The sequence below is a fragment of the Cydia splendana genome, chromosome Z (genome assembly GCF_910591565.1).
Source record: "Cydia splendana chromosome Z, ilCydSple1.2, whole genome shotgun sequence".
In the NCBI taxonomy this organism is placed as follows: Eukaryota; Metazoa; Arthropoda; class Insecta; order Lepidoptera; family Tortricidae; genus Cydia; species Cydia splendana.
In genome coordinates this window covers 27,208,586-27,232,350 of record NC_085987.1, presented here as the reverse complement: position 1 = coordinate 27,232,350, position 23,765 = coordinate 27,208,586, and the positions used below count along the sequence as shown (strand labels likewise).

Below are 23,765 nucleotides of genomic sequence, written 5' to 3'. Positions count from 1 at the left end.
AACACAAATGCATGTCAAATTGCTATTTCTTAATGTTACTTAAATAGGTAGGTACACCAGGCCGGAAAAATTATTAAATAAAACACGAATGGCAACCAATTATCATTGAGTACTTGTTTCGAGTTCAAAGGTAATTATAAAGAGTTATGTACCCGACCTGAAGAGTCCAATCCAATATGAAAACACATCCACAAGCCATATATTTGCATAGAAAGTTTAAAGCGACATTTCCACATTCATGCACTGCAGACTTAGGAGAACTGCAATAAGGATACCTTCTAAAAATCCCAACCACTGACTGCCAGTCACAAGGTCTACATCGTCAGAAAAATTTAAAATACCTGCACTTTTCGGCACTTGCATGAAATTCACAATGTATGCTACTAAAGCATATTTTTTGTTAAACAGATTGTTGTTTTGTTAGTAAGTATGCTTAATATACTCATGGAACCCATCTATTCTATAGCGATGCTAACGCAGATGAAGAAAAGAAATGCGTGTCTAAATGATCTTAAGCAAACCGAAGTGATTCATCGTTCAATTAGAACAAATAATTCCGTTAGTTTCTCGAACGGCCGGTATTGTAGCAGTTAACGTTCCGCTGAAAATGAAATGCTACAGTCAAGTAAGTGCCGTGGTTCGTCGACCGGGAATGACACGGTCAAATTTAAATTTCGACTCGCAGCTATAGGATGGCTGATCATTCATTCATGCAGGCGACTGCGACATGTCACTTCGCAGTGCATAATGCACTTCAAACTTCCAATTTACTTATTCGCGAGTGTTTCTTTTCACAACTCTTTGAAAGCTGCGACTGTAATCGTAAACAATCTAGGGAATGGTGTTGTACCCCGGTCATTCACAGTCTTACCTTGGTTTAATGTAGGTACCTAACCCTAACGTTAATGTCGTTAATATTTAAATTGAGATTCGATGCCTCCCTCGTAACATCGATGTTACGAGGGTGGTTTTAGAAGTAACTTCGTAACATCGATGTTACGAGGGTGGTTTTAGAAGTAACTTGGTTCGATAGAAAGAGATGGCGTTAAGAGTTAGCTAAGACTTCATCATGGAGTACACTTCCTTAGAAATAATTATTTAAAAACAAAGGTTCACACGGGAAAATGGAAAAAATTGGAATTCGTCGTGTAATACTATTCTTATTTAATTTATTGGAAGGAAAAACACCAAAATAAATTTATGAAAGGATTTTATCTACATTAGGTGAATCGTGCCCTTGCTACGAAACTGCTCGTCTTGGGATAAATGAGTTAAAACGTGGCAGAACGAGCATTGAAGACGCCCCACGGTTTGGAGCCCCGAAATAAGCAATTTCTCCAGTAATCACTGATCAAAATGCAGAAGAATAAAAGTACGAATTAGATGAAGCTATAAGCATCTCAACTGAGTGAGTTCTTTACATTTTTCATAATGAGTTACCTACACATGTAAAAGCTTTGTGCAAGAGATGGGTGCCGCGTTAATTCACTCCAGAGCAGGCATATTCCCGTGCGAAAATCGACCGACATTTTGTTGCTGCTTGAATGGAATCCAATAGTTTTATGGCTCGTTTTGTGACAATGAATGAAAAACTGGATACACCGTAGATATTCTGGAAACAAAATGAACAATCAAAACAGTTACCCTGGTACCTTGTGCATAGCCGTTGGTCTCCGGCTCGGAATCGATATATGCACAGACCACACTTGTGCTTCTTGTGGGGCCCAAGTGGACCGGCTTGGCCACCCCGGCCTTTCCTGCTCCTCGGGCGCCTGCCGTCTGTCTCGCCACGCTGCCCTCAACGACATCCTTAGAAGGGCTCTTGTCAGTGCCGGCGTCCCCGCAGCTCTTGAGCCCCGGATCGCGCGGGACGATGGCAAGCGCCCGGACGGGATGTCGTTAATCCCATGGAGAATGGGCCGCGCGCTGGTGTGGGACACTAGCTGCGCCGACACGTTGGCAGCGTCCTACATCCAAGCAACCAGCAGAAATGCCGGGGCAGCGGCGGACGCCCGAGAGCGAGCAAAGGCCCATAAATACAGCTGTCTCGGCGCCAACTACGAGTTCGTAGCTTTTGTCGTCGAGACACTCGGACCGTGGGGTAGAGGAGCGCGTGGGCTCCTTAAGGACCTTGGTAAGCGGTTAAGGGAGGCAACAGGGGACTCTCGCGCGGGCAGTTTTCTTGCGCAAAGGATTGCCATCGCTATACAGCGCGGGAATGCTGCCTGCGCGATGGGCACCTTGCCGAGGGGCCTAGGCTTAGAAGGTAGGTTTTAGGGATTTTTTTTTTGTTAGGTTTAGTTTTAGTTAATTTATTTTATAAGGTACTTGTATTAAGTTTGTTGTATAATTGAAATAAATGTAAAAAAAAAAATCAAAACTGGAATATTTACATATGGTAACATTGATCACCCGGCTCCATAGAAGGCGAAGGTTGTTCCTTCTGCAGGAAAAGTGATGGTGTCGGTATTTTCTGACTCAAAGGAAATAATCCTGACTGACCTTAAAAATAGTAAACCATCAAAGGAGCATATTATGCGTCACTTTTGGATAGTTTAAAAGCGGCAATACGGGAAAAACGTTCTGGTACCACCAAAAAAACAATTGTTGTTCCTTCATGACAATAGGCTAGATGACAAATTTTCATTTATGATATCAATCGATCTGGTTTGTTTTTAGCATCAAATGTCTATATGGGACCCATTGCATTAAAGATTAAAGCAATACAAAAGTCAGAAATATTAAATTAAAATTTTATATTAAGTAGCACAACCTATAGCCAAGTAACTATTTCACCGCCCCAGCTCGTAAAGAGCTCGTAAAGCTCTCTCTCTCTCTCTCTCTTCATTTTTCCAAAACTGATGAGAAAGTTGTACTTTATCCAAAAGAGTGGCAAAGTAAGTTGATGCAAATATTCAGTTGTATCCTCATGTTTTCTGGTAGAATTGACTTTTAAATGATGATTTTGAATAATAAATATTGTAATAGGTAGCGTTCATTTGGATTTGATTTGTATGTTTTACAGTTAGTATTAGTTTCCTCGCGTTGTTGTGATGAATAAATTTGTGTTTCACTAGGGAGAAAAGTTTATTTAACCCTCGTGCCTTGGAAACACTCGTAAAATTCTCAAGACTCGCTACGCTCGTGGTTCAATTTTGGAATATTTCGCTTGCTCGTTTATCAATATTAGTACGAGGCGTTAACAACAACGTTGCCCCTTGTAAAACAAATAACTATTATAAGTAATATCATAAATTCTATCATTCAAGATTATTTTCACTTATATTGATTGGTAAGTAATTACTGAAAGAACTTGACGTATTAAGGGTAATTATATTGCCGAATGCGTCTTATCTAGCGCAAAATCAGAGCTATCTATCTATCATCAGAGATGCACAATTACATGGAAACATTATGGCCATGCACTTTTGCAGCTGGGTGTAAATTCAATTCCGTGTAATGGCTACTCCTCTCTATATCGACATCAAAACTATGCAAAGGTTTATACCTATACATAGGTAGTTGTGATGCTGGTGTCTGTTATCAGTTGCAGAGATTTATATCTCTGCAGCTGACTGCCACAGCGCCAGATCACTTCGTTACATCTGGTTTTTGATCCGACCCCTTCTACGGATTTTTAAAAACGTTCGCTCAAAACAAAAGCCGTACTAAGCAAAAGGGCATAGTACCGTACCTTCGGGGCACTTATGTCCTTTTTATAGAAAGATAAGATTTTCAGAAAAACTTCATTATAATGGCTCAACCGATCAGGTTCAACAATTATTTTCGCCGGAAATATTTTCAACTTTTTTTACGGCCAGATATAAAGTTAGATGGGGTGGCACACATATTATTAGATTAATTTCAAAAGTACCTGCCTATATAAGTATGTACCTTACCTATTCACTTAATAGAAAAACTTTTTTAGAAACCTTAAATTTGTTAGACTTATCAAATAAATGATTGTCGTTGATTTTTTCATTTAACCTAAATAGGTTATTATGGAATGGAATGAGAATATACTTTTTTTTTTAATTTAACTTCTACAGTAAGTAACGGCTCACAAAGTACATCCTTGCTTCAAATTTCATAAAAAAATAGCTTATAAGCAGGTTGTTGAATGAAATGTCTGCAACATACTGACAGAACCCTAAAAACGCTGATTTAAAAAACATTAGATATTTCATACATTCAGTATTTTTTCCCTACAATTTAGGTCACAAACACTTATTCAAAAGGACAATAATAAATGCTATTAAGTGTTCTTCGTAGCTGTCGTTTAGCTTGTATTGTAAGTGTACATTAATTATTTATCGTGAAAATTGTATGGTATTAAGACCTAAACTAAACAATAGCCTATTCACGTATTATATTACCTAAATATGTATGGCGTATTGCTTTTACTCGACTTCCGAACTTCGCGTCAAAACGGGGACTTAATCTTGTTACAAGGATAAAACAAATTGTACAAACCTTTGAGAAGTTTTATTTCTGAGTCTGAAGTTCATCGTTATTAATTCCGTTATTTCGAGGAAACATTCCAGTTATACTTAGATAATATTTTTTTAATCACTGGTATTCTAATTAGCACCATTTTGAAGATACAATAATTCATTATTATTATTTTGTCTGCCTTTACCTTTGTTTGTTTTGCATCTTTTCGAGCGATGGTGCCATATCTTTGGCCTACTCTCGGGTAGATGGCGATACTTTTTGAGATTTAACAAATTTAACACATATCAGTGAAAGAATAAGGATCAAAGTCAAATTGCGTTCTAAAAGTTTTAATAATTTGTGTCGAAAGATGGATAATCCATCCTACTGACTACATAATTTACTTTGACAATATTCCTCTATTTCAAATTCTCTTTGGTCGCATTACTGCATCACTTGAAACGAAAATTGTCCTCTTAGTGAGTCTTGGGCTAAGGGCGATTTAGAGATGCTTCGCTAGACAAAATTTGTTAGTTTAAAAGGGAAGTATGGATTTTTCTATTACTGTAAAATCAGGTAACTTTAGTCCACGACTAACAACTTATGGTTCAAAGTTAAGTTCCAAGAAAATATCGCTGGCTCAATATTACAAAGCTCTATGTTACATTTTCAAGATAGTTGAAATTCGACTTAATGTCACTATGACAATGTTCATATTTAAGAGCCTCTACCATCAGTTTTGACATTGACATAACGTCTACGTAATTTACTTTCTGTACATCTCGCTTGCACTAATATGCGAGTACGAGCGAGATGCATAGAAAGTAAGTTACGTAAACGTGAGCGTATATGTCAATGTTAAAACTGATGGTAGATGTACAGTTCGATAAAAGTGAAACATAGAACCCTGTTATATTGGGCCAGCGATATGTGTAAGTATTTTTCAAATTATGTAGAGTACCGTCATATGGGGTGAGTAGGGATTGCGAGGAGAGTCGGGTTATGAATGGGGAGAGAAGGGATGCCAGGGGGGTGAGATGGTTTTTAAAGGCTACTGCTACCTAAATAATGCATTCCTATTACAAATGGAGCTATAGTAATATACATAATAAAAAAAATCGATTCAACGTTTCAAAATCACCTTTTGTATGAAATCCCTTCTCACCCCAACTACGAGGGACTACGGGATGAGGAGGGATTTTGTGTTTATCGTTAAAGCTATGAACTGGAACTACCTAAAATCATAAAAAAACTAAAATACAAACGGCCGGATTTTTTATTAATTAAATTAAGTTTGCATAAAATGTAAAAACAAAATGTTATCGAGGTTTGAATGTCAGTTTTGTCCCTACTCACCCCATTTTACGGTATATAATATAGAAAGAGCATTAATGTATCAAAGCTCCAAAATAAATGTAATGAGTACAAATCATAAGGGCTCGTTAAGAATCAACGTTAAAAAGTTAAAAACTGGACCATATAGTTGTACTTAAGGTCTATAGTTACCTCTGATTTTACGGTACCTTTTTTTAGTAATTTTAAATAAGACGCAAATAAAATACGATTACCTTTTTAATATTCGGCGAATACAAATATATTATTCGCGGCATCACTAATTATTTACATATTGAAAACATTTTATAATTTGGATGTTTTATGCTATAATTCTTTAACAACTCTTATAGCATCAGTAATAATATGAAAAGTATTGAATAAAACACAGCCACAATTAAAAGGAACAAAGTTATAATTCCTTATTAAATTGAACACCATTTCAATGGGAAAGAGTTGCGAAATGAACTCGTATCGCGGTCACATAGAGACCAACTGTACCTACCTAACCGCCAGCACGCGTCACGTCCCAGTAAACTATAATCTTAAATATAAATTAAGTATTGCAAGTGCCGTGAATTTTATAACGTCTACATATTTTTAATTTCACGCACAAATAAAATATTAATTAAAAACAAATCTCGCATTACAATACAAAGAAAATTAAATACATTTATGCGTTTTAGATTAATCAAATAAACTATGTTTCCATATTTTAATCTATACCAAGCATAAACGTAGACCGTGCATGTATAAGTAATTGTTGGTACCACGTTGGTATATATTGACTATCCATCCATAACAGTTTTTTTAATGTGAAAGTAACACTGTCTGTTGCATTTTCACGGCATGTAGAATGGTTATGCTTAATAAATTAAATCATTATCGCATGATATACCGGGTGTGTCCTGTAACAGGACCAAAAATTTTTACTGTAGGTTGTACTCCTCAAACTTACCAATATTGGTTCAGCGACGTTTAAAAATAACTTGTTTTTATTTTTAGTACACTTTCAAGTTTATTCTAAGACGCAATAGGCCAATCAAATTTTTTTTTCCAGGAATAATTTTTTTTATATGTACAATCGTGTTAAAATCTGTAATTTTTTTCACCAGTGTCTGATCCACAATGAAGCGCTGGTGGCCTAGAGCGGTAAGATCGACTTTCAATCCGGAGGTCGCGAGTTCAAACCCCGGCTCTTGCCAATGAGTTTTTCGGAACTTATGTACGAAATATCATTTGATATTTACCAGTTGCTTTTCGGTGAAGGAATACATCGTGAGGAAACCGGACTAATCCCAATAAGGCCTAGTTTCCCCTCTGGGTTGGAAGGTCAGATGGCAGTCGCTTTCGTAAAAACTAGTGCCTACGTCAAATCATGGGATTAGTTGTCAAGCGGACCCCAACCTCCCATGACCCATGAGCCGTGGCAAAATGCCGGGATAACGCAAGGAAGAAGAGAGAGTGTCTGATCCACAACAACATTGTAATTGATGGCGGGTCCCTTCTACATCGAGTGGTTATATCAATCCAAGGTAAAATGTATCTCCCAAGGCCCCCAAAATTTATCCACACCTCCTGGGATAGAGCAAACTCGGATTATACGAATTCAGGACCTAATGAAGGTATTAAAATGATTTCTATTAGCTTGTTGGGAATTAATTCCTCAAAACTATTTTAATTATTTGCTCGTGTTACATGCCACACCCGGTATATGTCTAGATAACACAGTCATGCACTAAGTATAAATTTAATGACGTCATACCTACTCCTGGACTACCTACAAAGTATATTAATTATTAATTTATCACAGATTGGTCTAACACTTATGTATATCAGGCGGATAGTAAAGTTGCGCGGTGATTTTTTTGTCGAAGGTAACTGATCTTTGGGATTAAAACTAGTTTGTATATTACATACAATCTTTACTTACTTAACATAATACAAAAAATAATAAGCTTATGCAGCCATGCCTTCAACCAGTATGTAGCTGACCATAACAGCTTATTATCGACTGCCTCAGCTAAACGGTAGACCTATTGTAGCTGGTCCAAGTTCCAGGTACGCTGGGCTAGCTTGGATTCGCTCCCATCATCCCCCATAAAACTTCCAAATAACTTAAATAGTAATGATATTACCCTCTACGGTAGGACATAACATAGCTTACATTCTTTGAGTATCTAATATAATATAGGGAAAACATTAGTACCTATATCCAAAGACATATGTAACTCCGTATAAGATGAATAAAGTCCAAGGAAAAAACGTGCCTCGGAAATCAAGAAAAAGTCATTCTCGGATAGATGGCGCCATAACTTTGGCCTAATGCTCGGCTAGATGGCGTTGACGACACCGTTTGATATTTAACAATTTTAACTCATATCAGTGAAAGAACATGGGTCAAAATCATATAAAAATAATAAAACAAACAAAAACATTTATCCATAGATATATTACATTTTTTAAATATTTATTTATATATTTTAATGTCTAGTTTTAATCGTGTGTCGATAGATGGCGGTAAATTTACTGTGCCTACAAAATTTTCTATGACAGGGACCCTCTATACTATCTATTCTCTTTGCTATATCTAAGCAACAAAATAAATAAAAACAACAAACAAAAAACATAAAAAAATGTAACGAGTAGGCAAGTACAAATCAAAAAGGTTCGTTGATAATCAACGTTAAAAATTGGACCATATTGTATTATAGGACTATATACTTACCTAATTCTACGGTATATATTTGCTACACATAGAAGTAGGTATGTATTGCTGCGATACACGTCAGTTTCAATAAATGTTGCAAATATTTCATATAATGAGGTGACAAAATCCAAGCACCTACTAATTTATTAAGTTATAGGATTTACTACGATAAACGTAAATATTACAAAGAGATTTCTAATTGAATTACGGCGTGATAAGTTATAAGAACAAAGAACTTAAAGGATTCCGTCACCACCATTAAAAGGTTAGGTCATAGAGACTTATTCACGAAATAACCACGAGAATAAAGCGAAATGGACCGCCAGTGAATCATGCCATAACAAACATAATTATCGTTATCTTTACGACCAATGAACAACGATTGTTTCACCAACGTCCAGTATTTTATTTTAAATCTTTGCCAGCACTTGATTAAGTAGTAATTAGGGCATAGGTTTGTATAATAGGTACTTACAGTTACACAGGCCTGATTCATAGATTTTTATATCGTATGGAGTAGGGAAACAAGTATAGAAAGACCTACTGGGTATGCATATGTACGAACCCCGATGCATATGTTTTCGTCTAGTCAGACCATTTTTTAAAGTTCTCGCGTTTGTACAAAAATAATGTTTTAATTTAAAAATCACTAATATTTAATGCTTATACTAATGTACTTTAATTTTACGTGGTAATATTTTACAATAACTAAATCCAAATACGAGAAATAGCGTTTGTACTGAAAGAAAAAAAAAACGATTTTTTTATTTGACGTACGTACTAAGGAATCAACACGGCTCTGCCAATGTACCTACTGACAATTTTGTTTCGAGCCCATGCATGCAGCAGTGCTGTAGGAGAGGACAATATGATTTGGACAACGTTTTTGAAAAGTACCTACATTTTTTCAGCAATAAAAGTCTCATGCAATTTTATTATACGATCAAAATTAGATTAACCATTTATATTATGGTTCCCATTACTGGGTCATATTATATTCATGTGTAAAATTTTATAGAATAAACAAAATTGTTGTGTGGAACTAGACGAACTAATTTGCATTAGGGCTCGTATACCACTGCGCGCCCATATGCGTTTAGTTTTCGCATTAAGAATAACGACGAATTCAATATTCAGTAGTCATGGTGGTTCACGTAACCTGCTGGTACTTCTAAGGGGCTGTCCATAAATTACGTCATCGATTTTTGACGATTTTTGACCCCCCCCCCCCCCCCTATAATCATCCAAAAATCATGCTTCAAATGACCCCATTTCTTCCTACTTCATGCTACCGTCATCCGATGTCCAGACCCCCCCCCCCCTAATTTGAAATGACGTAATTTATGAATAGCCCCTAAGCGGCTCCTAGCGACATTACCTTAAACTCTTCAGCAACGGAGAATTAATGTACCTAAACTAAATGTTATGGTTCTTTTTAGAGCCAGCCTTATACATATAAGCCAATTTCGATAAGTATATGGATGGCCCGAGTGACATGACAAGAGCTACATTTTTACCGACTTCTATAAGAGCCTCCTCGTTATACTTAGGTATACCTATTTTATTGTTTATCAGTTGGTTAGAATACGAATGAAGAAAAAGCTCTCTGGACCGATGGGACACAGCTATAAACTGATTGATAAATGAAAACAGGAAAACACATAACTTTAAAAAGAGTTAATTTAGAAACCCTTGACTTAGGTATTTTCAAAAGTAATAAAATAATGAACCTTAAATCCACATCAATATTTATTTTGGTAATATATGCGAACTACAACGATAACATCTAACTGGTACCCAGGTAGCAAGTTATAATAACGCACTAGTAAAATTGCATTGAAGCAATGTACTTAATAATATTATTTTGAATGTTAGCTGTGCTGCTGGTTAGGCCGCACCAAATAACGCAATAAATACACGCGCTTATCTCGACTCCTTCGCCCATATTAACTTAACAGAATTAATCGAACAGCGACTACAATAAATAGTCTTATCGTTCGGCATAAATTAATCTCGAGGCTAATACATATTTTTTAGATGTACTTTTTTAATTACGCACGTTAATTGAAATACGTACGGCACGTGTATATTTGCACAGTTAATATCGCACGACTTATACATGGAATTGTGTCATAAATGCATATTTACCTACTAGATGTACTTTGAAAAGAAACTAATCAACATTATGATGATGAGAAAGAAATAATTAAAAACTTGTGACCTTCCTTATAAGTAGGTACACGTATATAGTATTTTATTTTCAATAAATACGTGTTATAGGTACAGTGAAACCTCGATAGATGTATACATAATATACAAATATTCTTTAAGGTATCTATGTAAATATTTGTAGCGTTCCATGCCTAGAGGGTCCTTATGCACCATGCGATTAAGGACCCTTCTCTGCTGGAAAGCTACATTTGTGAGCTGTGGTCACCTATATAAGTGGCTAAGCACCTTGTGTACCTACCTAATTATCTAGATTATCCGTTGGTGATGCTCAAAAAAATAAATAGGTAAATAAATAAGGTATTATATTTATATCCCAATGCCGCTGAGTGCGAAGGCAATTCATAATTTTCACACGAGTATCGACCTATATTTTAAATAAAAGTATCACCCTTTTGTTTCCCCCAACAGAAACGCCCGTTATATTCGAATTCAATATAACACAATACATGTTTTCCACAGTTTCATATTAGGTTTATAATTTTAGGGTTGCGTAGGTACCTCAAAAGGAAGAAACGGAAGCCTTCTAAGATCACTCTTCTGTATCAGAGGGATGGAAAGACGGACATGTCAGTCATAGCCAAGCCAATTTGCTTCGAAACTACCGAACCGATTAAGATATGTAAATCTGTAACCCAAAGACGGGCGTGTAAATAAATGAATTCTAATCTAATCATCGAACAACTCATAAGATTAAATTAATAATGTCTACTTTGCAAATATTGTGTTGTAAATGGAACTCTTGGGGCGCGAATCCGGCTCACACTTCGCCGGTTTTTTATTGTTTATTGCTTTGTTATTTCCTACAGAACTCAAATCGTTCAGTTATAAAAATATATTATTAAATATACCAATCTTTTTAAACTTATGCACTATCAGGTGTGCGGCGGATCCTGACCTAAATACTCGTAGTATTAGTAGCTACTTTGTACGGCACTCACTCGGCATCACAGAGGTATCTTAAGGGTCAGGGAATCTGACCACTAGCAACATAATTATATAGTTATGACGTAAGCTTGTGTCGCTAAGCTTGTGACTAATTGTCTCCGAATTACGAAAGATATATCTATCCATCTATTTATCTATCTATCTATGTTATACCTTTAAAGGAGCAATTCTTGTTTATTTATATATATATTTCGGGGATCTCGGAAACGGCTCTAACGAATTCGATGAAATTGCTATATGGGGGTTGTCCGAGGCAATAAATCGATCTAGCTAGGTCTTATTTCTGGGAAAACGCGCAGTTTGGAGTTTTTATATGTTATCCGAGCAAAGCTCGGTCTCCCAGATATTACTTATGTATACATGAATCAAATTCCAATCATAATGCTTTTCTAATAAAGGCTATTAATTATTAATATTTGTCTACGTCTACCCCGATCATAGGGCAGGCCAAAAAAGAGATGGCCGGATATCGCGAAAGCAGATATGAGCGTAAACGGGCTCACACGAGAGGACGCCCAGAGTCACGCAAAGTGGAAAAACCGGGCAAGTGCGAGTCGGACTCGCGCACGAAGGGTTCCGTACCGACAGAACAGAAATACATCATCTGTGAAAATTTCAACTGTCTAGCTATCACGGTTCGTGAGATACAGCCTGGTGACAGACGGACGGACGGACAGTGGAGTCTTAGTAATAGGGTCCCGTTTTACCCTTTGGGTACGGAACCCTAAAAAGGCAAGTAGGAAAGCGGACCCTTGCAAAGGCCGCGATAACGCTAGGTAGAAGAACAAAATTGTCTACGTCTATTTCAATTTTCTTTAGTTCGTAGGTATAGAGTTCCATTTATTACTATTTAAGGAAAACATTATACATACCTACTGTATAACCATTTAATAGGTAATAATAAATCATAATCAATACCTCACACCTAGCATGTTGGAACGCGAACGTGAGAAAGCATCACGCATTCTCAAACCCACACTTTTACATAAGACGACTTGATATATAATGTACCTATCTTCGTGGTAAATTTTGTTTCTTATAATAAATGAAAAATAACCGACCGACTAGTCCACACAGCCTCTATAGATAAGCCCGCAAACGTTCTACCTCTGGGAAGAAACTTCTTTGTAAGATGAACACGGATTACTTTGTTATGGATGTTTTCTGTGTATTTGGGTAAATAAAAGCTTGTAAAAATGGGCGAAGTTGGGAACGGGTGGCGAAGTTAGGTTATTTTCGGAATTTTATTTATACGCAGCTCTAATTATTGTGAATTCAATTGATATACGTGTGTTTCTTAATAAAATTATTATAGGTATTAATAATTAGGGCGAAACTGGGCACCAACGGTAAAGTTACAGTTACCGAGAGCAGCGTTGTCGAGGGTAGATGTGGAAACGTCAGTGGCGAGTTGGCTATATGTTTAAAGTCCAGTGACACCTCTCTACCCTTAGCCCTCACATCGGTGTTGCCCTTGAGCCATCCTAGATGTCGCTTTTTTTGCGGGCCTATCTTGTGGTGGCGAGTCACCGACGGCCGGAATAAAATTGTATACCATTTTATAAGGCAGTTTTTATATCCCTTATATAACCCAGTATTTAGTCCATCGCTTTCACCAAATAACTTACTTCATTTTAGATTCCATCAACTCCCAATAGTCCTTACACCCTGACGGGTGCTGTCTCTCGTGAGTCCCAGGACACGAACAAGGCAGCATATGCTCGGTCTACCCCTTACATTTCGTTAAAGTGTCCAAAAGGACTCTACGTGTTGGCTTCGGCTCCGCGCACGCCTCCCAACCCGAATCGTTGTTCCGAGATGGAAAAGACAGATAGGTACATACATTACTAATAATATAATTAATTTGTAGATGTACTTTGTATTAATTGATTTATAAACTACCTACCTACCTTATGAAATATGGATATTAGGTTACGTACTTATTTCTTCTTGGCGGTGAAATTGTAAGTCTACCTCATTGTGCTGAAGCAATAGTACAAAAAGTTGACTAGGCGTTCACTCGTAAAACTTTTAAACTGCCTATTACAATTTACCTTATACAAACGTGTATGTAGTACGTGAATAATGCAAACATTCACTTATCTATGTTGATTTCGTCGGTAATTGTACTGAAACAATATCCTTTTGTTAACAGAAAGACCTAGTTTTGGTCTCAAAACACTAAATTATACAACACTCCGTTAACAATAGCTAGTGTTTCTACCAAGTTATATTTTAAACGAAAGCTCTTGTAATCCCGGAGATTTAACTTTGTAAACAGCACAGTAGCAAAGTAAACGCACTCGCCAGCATTTGCTTAGTTAAACCTGGTATTATTTGGCCTATTTACGCAATACTTAATAATGAATTTGTTTGTCTTAACTAAACCTTACGATAAAGTTATGGAGATATGAATTGTTCAAAAGAAAATGGCGTCGTACATGGCGTATTGGGGCAGTAAGGTACTTACATACTTGAAATATAAATTTTATTGAGCATCACAAATACGTCAATTTTCAAGGATGACAGAGGATTAATGGACTAACTAGGTAAGTATAATCTGTATAATACTTTGACTCAGGTAATTTGGTAATAGCAAGTAATAGTAACATCTGCCACTATTAAAAACAATATCTGGAAGACCGAGCTTTGCTCGGAAAACATATAAAAACTCAAAAATGCGCGTTTTACCCGATATAGCAAATTTAATCGAAATTGTTAGAGCCGTTTCCGAGATGCCCGAGATATATATATATATATAAATATATATACAAGAATTGCTCATTTACAGGTATAAGACTAACAGTTGGGTGGTCACGGTCTCCAGTGTATCGATGTGTAATTGTACAAGTATATGTTGCAGTTTGTTGCAGTTAATCTAACCTTAAAGAAAGAAAAAAAACCGGACAAGTGCGAGTCGGACTCGCCCACCGAGGGTTCCGTACTTTTTAGTATTTGTTGTTATAGCGGCAACAGAAATACCTACATCATCTGTGAAAGTTTCAACTGCCTAGCTATCACGGTTCATGAGATACAGCCTGGTGACAGACGGACGGACGGACGGACGGACGGACAGCGGAGTCTTAGTAATAGGGTCCCGTTGTTACCCTTTGGGTACGGATCCCTAAAAAAGTAAGCTTAGGAGGCTCACTCTATAGGTACCTACACTATAATCCTTACACTTGCATTCACACAATACAAACAAGTAGCTATGTACCTTTTTTTTTTTTTTTTTTTTTTTATAGCCTACTTTGGTGTCCCACTGCTGGGCAAAGGCCTCCCCTCGTTTTTTCCACTCGACCCTGTCATCGGCATTTTCCCACCATTTGGGGTAGAATGCGTCCAAGTCGTCCCGCTATGTACCTTAAATTAACTAAAAACGTATATATACCTACCTACACATACCTATGTCTATAATTTTTCTTATAGCTCTAAATACATTTTAACTCAAATCTAGATAGGAATGTAAACAGTACGGCTACCACCAGTTTTGACATTGGCAGATACGCTCGCGTCTACGTAAATTGCTTTCTATACATCCCGCTTGCACTAATATGCGAGTACGAGCGAGATGCATAGAAAGTAAGTTACTTAGACGCTCGCGTAGCTGTCAATGTCAAAACTGGTGACAGTGGTTCAGGTTGAATATTGGCCCTGTAACGGTAGGTTAGAGATAAACTGGGAAAAATACTTGATCGTAATTCGGACTTTAACCGAAATAACCGAATAGCCCATTAACACATTCACTGCCCCCAACGCACATGTGCGTTCACCGTCATACAAGTTTGTTCCTAGGCCACGCCCCCTGGCAGTGAATGCGTTAACATTTATAGGACAATTTCTATCACGAGCTAATTTTATTCAAGAAGTAGGTAGGTAGGTACATTTAAAATTGAGTCCATATTCGGAGAGATACATATACTTTTAAATTTTAAAATTAATTAAAGTAATCCATTCCAAGGTAGCAGTTTCTTTTACCCAACCTAACCCTCTAAGATTGGTTTACGCAATATAGTAGTAATGTATTTAAGTTTACCTTATTACAATACTCGAACGAACAAGCCGAAAAACTAGTCTTTACAGCAGATAGTACAATATATATACGAGTACATTTGATGAAAGCATAGGCATTCCTTCAAAAAATACTCTTTTTGTTAAAAAAACATTTATGTTCTATTCGTACCTAGTTAAGTAGAGTTTCATTAACACATTACCTTATGACATCCTACCTATCCTATGTGTCGAAGCACAAGGCAAAGCAAGATTGTCCGAAATAAACTTTCACATTAACCGTAAAGTAGTAAAGTCTAAAATAAATTTAATTACGTAATGCGATACGGAGCAGAAAGTTTTGCGTAGGGGGCGGGCGGGGGAAAACTTTTACGAGCGCGTGGACGCGCGGGGAAGGGGGGCGCAACCCTTCGGGCCGAGCATTCTAGCAATATACACTAGTACAGGTTGCATCCGTGCAGTACAAGAGTCAGGAGAATCTCGATAACGCTTAAAGACCTAAGCGAACAGCGAACAAAAGAGACATCAGCATCACTATACCTATTAACATATCATTAGTGCGAAAAACACTTTAAAAAAAATCTTAGTCTTCCATCATTCGATATTTTCCAAGCTAGCTTTTCGGTGAAGGAAAGCATCGTGAGGAAACCTGCATACATCTGCGAAGAAATTCAAAAGGTGTGTGAAGTTCCCAATCCGCATTGGGCTATCGTGGGAACTATAGCCCAAGTCCTCTCGCGCATGAGAGGAGGCCTGTGCCCATTAGTGGGACGTATAGGTATAGGCTGTTTTTTAATTTATTTTTTTATTTTGTCTTTTGAACTTAGTTATTCTACCTGTCTATCTATATCTACGAGTAGGTAATTAACTTTTGTTTAGTTATACCTACATACTTGACATTAACTGTACAATGTACCAAAAAACATATTTTTTTATTATCCCTGGAAGTAGTTAACTAAATCACTACACACTCAATCAGTCAATAAACATTTCTATCGTTACGCATTTGGCATAGACATTGCAATTAGGCTTTGATTAAATTTGGTAATAACATTAAAACAATTACATTCTGCAAATCATTTACTCGCCAATATATCTAGCCTACTAATGCGGTCTTCATTCAAATTATTGCAATATTAGCTACCCATGCATTTAGTTAAGCTAACCGCGGCCCACCTACCTATGTCGATGACGTTAAGGTTCAATAAAGTGTAACTACGCAACATATTGCGGATTAAGCATATTGTGAAAGTTAACAGGGTACCTTCGTCATTGTTTATCTTAGAAGCGGGTTGAAAGCGATACGTTTCTGAAGCAGAAAAGTGTTGTTTCTTCTTTGATCTGCAGTACTTACCCATCCTATGAGCGCGGGTGGAAAAAGGAAAATATCAATTTTTTCCCAACTGGGAATGAGAATAATGAGATAGATAATTTGTATTCGCGCCTGTCCGCGTTTTACACGTCTAGACTTTATTATAATAAAAAGTTGACGTTGTTGCCGTTGAACTTTATTTTTTTTTCAAAGTGTTCGCGTCGCCACTGTCGCCAGTACACTATATAGGTACTATACCTATTAGCTACCTTAATCTTGATTTTTTTTGAGCAACAACGAACACAAATTAAATTAAAATACAAGTTATATATATACCTATATAGGTAGGCCGGGATATGGCAATTCGTGGATAGATTCGATTTTCGAAAGACGAATGCACGAATTGCTTTTTCTGCCGAGGCATGTAGGTATCCAAACATGCGAGGAATTAAGGCAACTAATCAATTATTTAAGCATCAAAGCATCACTCGAATCGAAACTTCACATCAAAAACAATTTCTCTCCTTAATTATTTTTTAAAAGTTTAAGGGTTAACACAACTCATACCGCCATCTTAATTCAAAACAATTATGCTATAAAAGGTATAGTATGGCAAGCAAATTTGGTCAGTAGAATAAGGCGCGAAATTCAAGTTTTGTTTCGAACAACGACCCTCCCTACTCGCCTACATTTTTTCATTCAAATTTGCCGCCTTTTTTATTACCGGAAATGGCTCGTCAAGCTATATATGGGCACACTGTTTTTAACTTTTTACACACCTGAGATCCTTAAATAATAAGTATTCGCACGGAAGTACACCGCGGTTTTGTAAGAACGAGACATATGTACCTAAGATATATCGCCCTATCACACTAACCTAGCTTGAAATGATACCCGTACCGGGTCGTGTAGACGCGGGTTTAATGATTGGCTGTTTGCATTAATTTTTCTTATAGATTCTTGTTCTTAACAGGTAATAAGTTTTTGGCTCAACTTTAATTTGTGGTACAATCTTTTATCGTTGACTGTACTTTTCTTTCCACATGCAACTAAAACTCATCGAGACAATTCTAACGACTTCAAACACAATTAGGTTGTGTTGTTTCATCATAGAGTTCCTATAGGCACCTCCTGTCTCCATCATCAGATCAGCTCCATGGTACCATAATATTGCATTGTCACCCGACTTACATATGTATCAAAATTTCAGCTTCATCGGAAACCGGGAAGTAGGTCAAATATCAAATAACTTACAAGATTTGATTACAGAGAGACAACGGGACGGGTGAAAGTAAATGAAAGCTTGTAAAAAAACAATACAGTCATTTTTATACAACTTGCCGACCACTAAAACAGTAAAATAATTTTAAGTTGGCCATAATCCCGTGTATAATAAATACTGCTTTTGCTACGATAAGGTGAACATTTCCTAGCATATTGGGGAAAACTAAAACTAATTTATCGGACGAAATTGTATTATATTAATAAACCAGTTATTTCATTTATTTATTGTCATAATAAAGTTTCTTTAACGTAGGACATTATCAAATTAACGTTCGCAGTCGAGAAACAAAAAAAAAGTGCAAAATGTATTTTAAAGGAAAATGCTCACTCGCACTGTGACTAATTGTGAAACGGATTTAATTTAACATTTTCAATATACTTAATAATATTAGAATTTCAAATAGGTAAGTATGAAGGTACAGTCACCTGCAATAATATGTTACAAAACGAAGGTCGCAAAAATATCTGACACGATCTTAATTGTAGAGCCATAAGAGCGTGTCACACATTTTTGCGGCCTTCGAAGAGTAATATATTATTACGGCCGGGCCGTTTGGTTCTATTACTATTTTCTTACTCTCTTTTGGTAAATGCAATGAAAATTATTTTTGGTACACATCCGAAAGTCTTATTTTCACTCGCAATACCGTACCCGTAAAAAATAGGTTACTTTAACTTTTAAACAATTATTTATTTTAATTTGGAATTATTTTGATTACGCGATTTCGTCTACTAATCCCCGGAATTGAAATGATAAGAGCGTATAAGATGCCTATTGTCGCTCGAACTATGAAGTTTAACTAGGAACTTGAACTACAATGTGCGCCATCCAACATTGGCTGGCAATCTAGGCGTTCCTAAGGGTGGTATTCCATCTGTCCAATTTCTTTGTCCTACGTGTATTTTGTCTCGCATTTTGCTTAATGAGAGAGTGAGACGCAATGACATTGGACCAAGTTATTGGACAGGCTAGTATTTTGCCATCATAAAACTCGTCTATATCGATAGTATATCGATTACAAAGTCACGTCAGAAAAGGAAGGAAATATACCAAAATATATCGTAATACATATGCCGAGCTTAAATATATTTTTATAACAAGGTATCTTAAGATGCGTTGCTATAAGATATATTATTCATTAATATAGGTATCAAAATATATAGGTATTATAGCTGAGTATGTGGACTCTGTCAACAAGTACGTAAAATATCGTAAGTCGCCTTGCTATGGGTAACATAATATATTTTGGTATATTAATATGTATAAGTATACAGTGTGGAAAAAAGGAATGGGCCCTAGAAGGAAAGTACCTCAAAACCTTAAGTTAGGTCATTTTACTTAAAGAAAACATTCTTTTATTTTTAAAAAGAAACAAAACTGTATTTAAAGTTTTTTTCATTCGCTTCCCTCGTCCGGGAATTGAAACGACTAAAGATTAAAAAATAATAAATATTAGATTTTATGGATATTTTGTACGACAGACGAGTGTAAGACCTAATGTTTACTTATTGGAGAAATTTACTAGTCAACTAGTGGAATAAAATAGCAAAACCTTTTTTCAAATTTATAGTAGGTTCGATTCCCAGGCGATACAAGCGAATTGAAAAAAAATTGTGAATGCAGTTTTGCTTATTTAAAAAAATAAAAGAATGTTTCCTTTAAGTAAAATGAGCTACCTAGCTTAAGTTTTTAAGGCACTTTCCCTCCAGGGCCCATTATTTTTTTCCACACTGTATATTATAGCTACATCTGTGTGTAGCAACTAATGCAGCTTGAGCTCAAAGTTCAATCACCAATGCTCCGACAATTTGGCATGTTTTAAGTTACGGCGGCAATCCATTGAGCGGCGGCAAGCGCGCCCGCCTCCTCTCCCGCGGCGAAACCCTCCATGAAATAAAAACATAGCGTCGACGTCGTCTCGTATCATGTTAAACTAAATGTAAAGACGTTGCTTTTTAACATACTATTACATGTTGTACTTATTCCCACTTGTGGCCTTAAAAGGTAGAATGGTTAATAAATTGTTTCATCCAAATGACTCGCAGTGGCTACTTAGTTGCAACTGTTTAATTCAACCCTAATTAAGTTTATCCGTTACAACTTACCTCTTTTTACAGGCATTCCTGGTGGCATTTAGCAAGCACCTGGCGAGGGGCGAGAGGGCCCCGCGCCGCTGCCCAACATCGCATTTGTTATTTGTACCTACTCAACCTCACCGAATAAACCCTTCTATCTATCTACCTACCTACTTACTTACGTATACGTTCATTCAGGTTTTGTTTTTAGATAGACTCCTCAACTACTTTCATCTTTAGAGGCAATCTATGCAATGTAGTGTAATTTGTATGCTCTATTGATTTATTTGTACCAACTTATGAAAAGTACAGTTATACTTATTTAGTTTCATTTTAGATTGGTAAATAGGTAGTAGGTAATTTTAGTGTCCACCTACTTTTCCTAAGAAGCACCAACATGAGTAACATAAATAAGTAGGTAGAACCTGAAAATACTTATTTCTTTCTTACTTCTATTGAACTAAATAGGTTAATATCTAATTATTGAAGGTGAGAATTAGGTATTCCGCAGGTACACACATTATGAATCAACAAAATCTATAGATACATATAGACATAGATGGGCATGTACGGTAAGGACCAACTGGGAGGCAGCGCAGAAAAAGAAAATTGACTCACCCGTTCCTCTTCGCGGATCATCTCGGCGATGCCGGGCCGGATGTCCACGTCCTCGGCCAGCAGCGGCGCCGGCGGCGCGGGCGCGTGCGCCGCGTGCTCACCCAGCAGCTCGGCCGGCGTGCTCGGCGAGCGGCGCGGGCTCGGGCCCGGGCTGCGCTCCACCGACCGGCGCCGGACCTTCGCCGGGGACTCCCCCTCGCGGCTCACCGGCCTCTTCGGCGCCCTCTCCGGCCCGCCCGGCCGCAGCACCGCGTGCTCCCCGCTCACGTCCGTCAGACCCCTGATCTTCAGCATCTCCGCCACCTTCAGTAGCGCCGTGATCTGATCTTGCGACACATTTATCTCCCCGCGGTACATGAAGTCCACGACCGCCTTCAGATCGCAGTACTTTATGTCGCGCATTATTATTATGGGGTGCCGGCATGGGTTGTCCATGAAAAGCGTCTGGAAGTACGGGCTGCAGGCGGACAGGACCACCTTATGGGCTTTCAGGCTCTGTCCTTCACAGGCGAGGGTGACGTCCACGAAAGATTCCGTCTGAAGAAGCTGGTCGAAGCAGTTGGCGAGGTTGCTTTGGTAATTGTTCCATCTCAAGCAGAACTGCTGGGGAGACCCATCGGCGGTTTCGCGGCCCTCCATCGCCGCCCCGGGTTCGTCCTCGGCGGGCATTTTTTTATCAGTGTCGAACTCGCATCTGCAATGTTACGCGGAATTAGAACGCGCGATACGTGCGCAACATGCGACGGCACGCGAGGCACTGAGCGGGTCTCGCGGGCGACGGCGCCGAGGGGGCGGAGCGCGTGGGCGCCGGCAGGCCAATGACGAGCGCGCGCCGCCTCCGCCGCCACGCCCCCGCTCTGCGCCCCGCGCCCCGCATCGATCGCCCGCGCAGCAGCGCGCGCGCACGATGCACTCTACGCTCCCTGCGTCCAACAGAACGACATCATTACGTGCGTGCACTAAAACAATTGTACTATAAAATTCATCATTGTATCGAAACAATGTAATTTATTACAAGATATCAATTTATTCAATGAATGCACAAGTATTCCTTACCCGTAAATATGTCCAGATAAAGTAGTTTCATAATAGTGAAAATGATGAGTAGCCAAACCGTAATTACATAGAAAAAAAAAAATTGATTTGTGACGTCCCACGGTCAAAGGTACCTTATGGCGGGTATGGAGTTATGCATACCCCAGTAATCTACAATAAATAAGCTATCGATAACACAAAAGATCAACCTTCTAGGTTGCGTAGTTACAGAGATATGATTTTTTGAAAATAATGTTGTGAAATGAGCAACTTTACGATAGAGAAGTTTTAAGTTTAGCCGCCTAAAAAACTATGTTCCTGAAGTAAGTTACATAGTTGACTACAAATAATAATGCCTTATATATCTGAGATTAAAAAAATATTGCGACTTGTTCTGTAATGCAAATAGAAACTTTTGATATCGACTGATTTATGTGTATACTAACCAATCTCTTGAAAATAAAGTTTTATTTCATTTTCACGATTGATTGCAATGAGCTCTCAAGATTTAAATTTTATCTATTAGAAAACGACACTAACAGACAGTTTAAGCAAAAAACAATACCGATTTAGAGGTGAAAATGTATTTTCTGACTTTTTCATATAAAATCACAAAATTGAATATTTTTACTTTTAATGTGACACACAATCAATTTTTCTGAGCACATATGAAAGATATTCTGTCATTCAAATGAAATAAATCCTAAAACCCCAACTAAATACTATATTTAACCCCTTATGCCACTTTAAACTTACATAACAATAACAGTATTTGCTCCATACATTTACGAAAAGGTACCTTATGGAAATAAATCTAATAATACATCACTACAAAATATCAATCATATTATAGTTTATCTTTTATGAATAGAAAATATTATTTTACATTAAACTGCCCCCAATTTAATTAGTTCTTCGTCATAATAATCTTAAAAAAGACCAATAATTTGTATGTAATGAAAAGGTACCTTGTGGTCAAGTTACATGATGAGGCATGATGATGATGGAACAGTTAGGATAAACTAATAATATTTTGGGGTTAAGATGGTATAAATCGTCTATTTCTTATCAATAATATATTTCGGTTGCTATTGAAGATAAGCGGCATTGAGGTTCAATGACCTCAGATATTCCATAAGGTAATGCGTCGGGTATTGGCATTTTTCAGCAAACCAATGGCTGATTTGCTGCATGCGACCAAACCAAATGAAGATTATTCTAGTTAAGAAAGACTTGACGAGAGTAACTTTGGTATAATAGCAGTCTACTTGGATTTGTGATGTCGGTCTATGTACGGTTATAATATTTGCGAGGCGCCCCAACCAGAACTGAAATTATCAAATTAGTTTTGCAGAATGCTAATACAGTTCTCTACCAAACTTCTTTTCCCGTATTGACTAGTTTTTTTGGGAATTTTCAATCTTTTTTCCATAAGGTACCTTTTCTACTAAACTCTGAGACGACATTACTAGGCTTATAACTAACTTATAACAAAAATAAAAACAGGTAAACAAACGTTAGGCATTAAGGTTTCAGATCACACAATAAAAAAAAATTGAGCATTTTTTCACCTCTTTACAAAACATTTAATATCTCCGAAACTAGAAACCCTCATAAGGTACCTTTTCCCGTGGAACGTCACATTTCATCTTGCAATGGGTAAGTTCACGCATTTTCCCGATGTGACTATATATATATAGGTCCTACCCACCATTTATTAAGTGGGTTTTTTTTATATGGGTGGGAGCCGTATTATATTGCAGAATAGTTGGCGTT

At 37.4% G+C, this 23,765-nt stretch overlaps 1 protein-coding gene across 2 annotated transcripts in view; it reads right to left on the bottom strand.

The window, feature by feature from the left end:
- LOC134804797 (protein bric-a-brac 1-like) overlaps nucleotides 1–21,729 on the bottom strand; it is a 214,212-nt gene extending 192,483 nt beyond the window's left edge. The window contains exon 1 of one of the 2 annotated variants that reach the window (XM_063778041.1): nucleotides 20,955–21,729. In XM_063778041.1, coding sequence (XP_063634111.1) covers nucleotides 20,955–21,623 — 669 coding nt within the window. In that variant the 5' untranslated portion in view covers nucleotides 21,624–21,729. The remainder of the gene's footprint in view (nucleotides 1–20,954) is intronic. The other variant, XM_063778040.1, reaches the window with a different exon arrangement.
- Nucleotides 21,730–23,765: the final 2,036 nt, after the last annotated feature.